Below are 1926 nucleotides of genomic sequence, written 5' to 3'. Positions count from 1 at the left end.
CACACAGAGCACTGGATAGAAACGAACTGGACAGTAAAGGAAATGAAAAGCAGCGTAAAGAAAGGGACTCTAGAAATTTATATCTTGTAAAAGAAGGAGGTAACATATACAGAGAAAATATTTTAATTCATTTTTTATTTTTATTTGATTATACAATTTTTGCAAGTTTCTAAAGTGCACTAGAAGAAGTCAATCATTATGTAAATTTTTATTTTTTAGTTGTATTAGCTGGAAGTTCAGCTGCAACTGGAGTTTCTCCAGCAGATATGGCGAAACGTTTGGAGATAGAGCAATGGAAGTCACAGATTCTGCGAAATTTAAATATGTTCGTATCAAGAGTACGACTTGTCATTCATAATTTACCACCAACAATGAACGATATTAAACTCAGAAAAATTGTTGAACGTCATAGTCCTCCTAAATCTGTTATTAGAGAGGTATATTTTAATCTACATAGCTTCAATTTATTTATTATCAGAGAATACATAAAATGAATTTTATATAGGCACGTGTTATGCGTGATCTCAGAAACATAGATAACAGAGGAATGGGAAAGTCGAAAGAGTATGCATTCGTTTCATTCATGAGACATGAAGATGCACTTCAAACTTTGAGAACTATAAATAATAATCCAAATATATTTACACCAAACAGAGTACGTAATATATGAACAATATCAATACTAATATTTAAGAAACCCACACTTCATATACTTTGTTATTTGTTTAGAGGCCAATAGTGTCTTTTTCGATAGAAAACCGGGTTATGGTGAACGCCAAACAGAAGAGACTTCAAAAGAGTCGCGAGAACAATCCTCTTTGGGCAGGAAATAAGTTTAAGAGGAAAGCAGAAGATACAAATGGGGAAGTTCCAACAAAACGATTAAAAGTTGAAAATAAAGTCAAGAGGAAAGGAGAAAACACAAATCATGAGGTTCCCACGAAAAAATTAAAAAATGAAAAGGTAGATGAATCAGACCTAAAACCATACGCTGGAATGGTTGGTAAACTAGGTCAAAATAAGTTACGATCAAAACATAATTTAAAAACTCAAGCAATGTTGCATGGTCAAACGGTGAGAAAAGAAAAGAAGATGAAAAAGGCCTCCAAAAAGCTAGAAACGAAAATACAGCAGAAAATTGCAAATCACAAAGAAGTTAAAGTAAGCATCTTTTTAATTTGTTAAAACGTACCCGTTAAATCAAGACAGTTATTTTTATCTTCTTTATTATGCGCTTTTCTTTTCAGCCAAAACAAAGGACAAAGGTAAATCCAGATGACATAAATTTGGATAAACTTGTAAATAAATATAAAGATACGTTAAAGTCGATGGAGCTGAAAAAATCTAAATGGTACGAATCATAAAATTGAATTGTTAATAAAACATGTATTTAAAAAATCATTTCTGCATGTACTGTAAAAATAAAAATGTTTAATAAAAGAATAATGCGTTATTTCTTTATTTTTATATTGACTTTACCCTTTTTATGAATTTATATAACTTTACAAGTAAGAAAATGTATATACAAACATTCACATATTTGAAATTCCCGCCAGTCATGACATCATAATCGTAGATCAGATCGCAGTGACCAATAGATTGGCCTGTAAAGTAGGCAGAACTTAATTTAAAAGTTAGATCTATTTTTTTTTTTAATACTTAAATAATGTATATAGTTTATTTCACTATTCATTCTATGCACTTTAATGTACAGAAAATAAACATTAGTATCACATACCATATCGTATAATATGCAAGAAAAAATATAGTACGAAGGAATTTCGTTGAATCTAATGAATTTCCCACTACTTACGATTATCTCCCACCTGTAGTTCATTTTTCTACGTGATCACTAAACCTCCTAATAATGTCTAATAGTTGGCGGGAACTCTTAAAGAATAAAAGGGTCGCTTAAGCAGTTGTCTC

At 30.7% G+C, this 1926-nt stretch overlaps 1 protein-coding gene across 1 annotated transcript in view; it reads left to right on the top strand.

Annotated features, from left to right (window-relative positions):
• LOC108571571 (RNA-binding protein 28) overlaps positions 1 to 1364 on the top strand; it is a 3505-nt gene extending 2141 nt beyond the window's left edge. Inside the window, exons 7-12 of the mRNA XM_017933641.1 lie at positions 1 to 99; positions 220 to 437; positions 506 to 655; positions 730 to 900; positions 964 to 1161; positions 1248 to 1364. Coding sequence (XP_017789130.1) covers positions 1 to 99; positions 220 to 437; positions 506 to 655; positions 730 to 900; positions 964 to 1161; positions 1248 to 1364 — 953 coding nt within the window. The remainder of the gene's footprint in view (positions 100 to 219; positions 438 to 505; positions 656 to 729; positions 901 to 963; positions 1162 to 1247) is intronic.
• The last annotated feature ends 562 nt before the right edge of the window (positions 1365 to 1926 follow it).

The sequence above is a fragment of the Habropoda laboriosa genome, unplaced genomic scaffold, assembly GCF_001263275.1.
Source record: "Habropoda laboriosa isolate 0110345459 unplaced genomic scaffold, ASM126327v1 scaffold40, whole genome shotgun sequence".
Taxonomy (NCBI): Eukaryota; Metazoa; Arthropoda; class Insecta; order Hymenoptera; family Apidae; genus Habropoda; species Habropoda laboriosa.
Note: the sequence above shows the minus strand (reverse complement) of the source record. Positions and strands in the feature narration are given on the sequence as shown.